The following is a 2,622-nucleotide window of genomic DNA, read 5'->3' as shown; positions in this document are numbered from 1 at the left end:
GGGTCTGGAGGGTAGGACTGGAGTCCTTCTTACACTGGGGCTCGGTTGGCAGTGACAGGCAATGACAGAGAGGACAGCATGAGAAGCAAGGGAGAGGGCTTGGTGCCCTCCATGGGACTCCCCAACCTCCGTGGAAATGAAACACATGTATTTGGTGGGGGAGAGGAGGTCGTCAAGAAAAGTTGGCCCGAAGACTGTACTGTAGGATTTCTAGGGGTTTAGAGGCGCCTCGGTGATTCAGTTGGTTAAGCGCCAGCCTCTTGGTTTTGGCTCAGGTCACGATCTCACAGTTCATCAGTTCAAGCCCTGTGTCGGGCTCTGGGCTGAAAGCAAGGAGCCTGTGTGGGTTTCTCTCCCTTTCCCTCTTTCTCTCTCTCTCTCTTTATGCTCTTCCCCCTCCTGTGTATGTTCTCTCTCTTTCTCTGTCTCTCAAAATAAGTAACTAAACTTCAAAATAAAAAAGCAATATTTAGAAGTTTAGAGGATGCAGTTCGTTAGTGTATGTAGAGTAGGGATCCCAGAGCTGACCAACTCTTGCTGAAGTAGGGCCCAGACAGGCTCTTAAGGAGGAGACAAAAAGGGGCGCCTGGGTGGCTCAGTAGGTTGAGCATCTGACTTCGGCTCAGGTCATGATCTCATGGTTTGTGGGCTCGAGCCCTGTGTCAGGCTCTGTGCTGACAGCTCAGAGCCTGGAGCCTGCCTCAGATTCTGTCTCCCTCTCTCTGCCCCTCCCTCACTCATCTTCTACTTCTCTTTGTCTCAATAATAAATAAACATAAAAAAGAATTTTTAAAAAGTGGGAGGATATAAAAATAACATACAAAGCCGAGTATTTTGCATGCTCATGAATACTGCTGATCTAAAGGTTAATAGATGGGGCTAAAGACTCAAGAGAGCACCCGGTATTAATCAGTCTAACCGGCCCCTTGCAATCTTTGTCACACTGTCTACTGTCCACACACGCGTCAGACCCTTCTTTGGAAGGGTATCCTTTCAAATGACCTCCCATTTTGAGTTACCTTGGCCCTCTCAAAGGTTGAGGCTTCGCTCTATTGACACCCCAACACAATCAAGTATTTATAAAATTTTCTTTAAAAATCTTTGTTTCTCTTCAGCCCCTTCTGGAGCAAGCGGGTTGGCGGCCACCCCTCAACCCCCGCCCCCCACTCCGCGCCTGTTGCGCATGCGTGGCTGTGCCCTCACCTTTCAAGCCTTGGTCCACGTCACCCTCTTGGTCTTGCAGCAGGGTGTAGCTCCCTTGAGAGGGGGCATCTTTCCTCTCCCCCATCCCGTACGTCCCGGCATGATCATCCAGCACGGTGAAGTCCTGGCGGGGCTCAGCCATCCTGGGTCAAGGCCCACCTGGGGAAGGGAGATGGGAGGATCAGCAGGGTCTAAGCTCTTGGGCGGGGGAATGGGGTAAGGGCGGGGAGAGAAGTACCACCTCCCAGGGCAGACAGATGCCCGCCTCCCCATCCCTGCCCTCCCCAAGGGATGCCCAACCTCACCCCACATGCCCCAGCTACATGTATGTGCACTTTTAATTCACCTTTATCGCATCAGTTCATACTCAAAACTACCAGGTGGCCAGATTCCCTGCCTGGTTTGTTATGCTCATTAAAGCATTTGTTCATTAAACACAAATGCTGCCCATTAGTAGCTTCATTATTTATTTATTCTTCTTACCATTAAAAGAGTAGGACAGAACAGGAGAGGGGGGCCATCGGGGGTGAGGAAAAGGAAGCACAGGGCAGTGTGATCACTCCATCACAAGGCAACGGCGAGCAAACCCTTGTCTAGACGCTCCCCAGCTCCGAGTGCCCACCCCCCGGAGGTCAGCACTGGGCCTCCACTCACTTCAGGGCCCCCACCAGGCCCCTCAGGTGTGCGTTCCTGGGGGCCGGGCTCCGAAGTCCCTAACGGCAACATGCACACATGCACACATCCCCCTAGAGCCCAGCCGGAGACAGTACGTCACGTCCACAGAACGCACTCGAAAGCCATTTGCTCATACTCTGTCCTCATCTTTATTGAGATTATTTAGTTCTTTATTTTAAAAGTAATTCATAACAATTCTAGACTTCTGAGTACACCACTTTGCTCTAGCTCATGCATCTTGCTTTGGTTTGTTCCATTTTTTTTCATCTTTATTTCTGCAATTTGAGTCTCCTCTTTTTGTTATCTTCCTTTTAAACATTTCATTTCTAAGTAATCTCTACCTTTAATATGGGGCTTGAACTCACGACCCCGAGATCAAGAGTCACATGCTCTACTGCCTGAGCCAGCCAGGAGCCCCGATATCTTCCCTTTAAATTAGTTATCTTATGCTATTATTTTAAAAAAAATGTTTATTTATTTATTTTGAGGCAGAGAGAGAGTGTGCGACCCAAACTCTCCAACCGTGAAATCATGATCTGAGCTGAAGTCGAACTTTAAAAAAATTTTTTTTAATGTTTTATTTATTTTTGAAAGAGAGAGAGAGACAGCATGAGCAGGGGAGGGGCAGAGAGAGAGGGAGACACAGAATCTGAAGCAGGCTCCAGGCTCTGAGCTAGCTGTCAGGCCAGAGCCCAATGTGGGGCTTGAACCCACAAACCGCCAGATCATGATCTGAGCTATAGT

At 49.2% G+C, this 2,622-nt stretch overlaps 1 protein-coding gene across 3 annotated transcripts in view; it reads right to left on the bottom strand.

Moving 5' to 3' along the window:
• Window positions 1-2,622, bottom strand: part of MAPT (microtubule associated protein tau) — a 94,237-nt gene that overhangs the window by 41,915 nt on the left and 49,700 nt on the right. For all 3 annotated transcript variants that reach the window (XM_029927741.1, XM_029927739.1, XM_029927740.1), the window contains exon 2: window positions 1,204-1,362. In XM_029927741.1, the coding sequence (XP_029783601.1) occupies window positions 1,204-1,345 (142 nt within the window). In that variant the 5' untranslated portion in view covers window positions 1,346-1,362. The remainder of the gene's footprint in view (window positions 1-1,203; window positions 1,363-2,622) is intronic.

Source organism: Suricata suricatta, chromosome 17, assembly GCF_006229205.1.
Source record: "Suricata suricatta isolate VVHF042 chromosome 17, meerkat_22Aug2017_6uvM2_HiC, whole genome shotgun sequence".
NCBI classification, from domain to species: domain Eukaryota; kingdom Metazoa; phylum Chordata; class Mammalia; order Carnivora; family Herpestidae; genus Suricata; species Suricata suricatta.
This window is presented reverse-complemented; position numbering and strand designations above follow the sequence as displayed.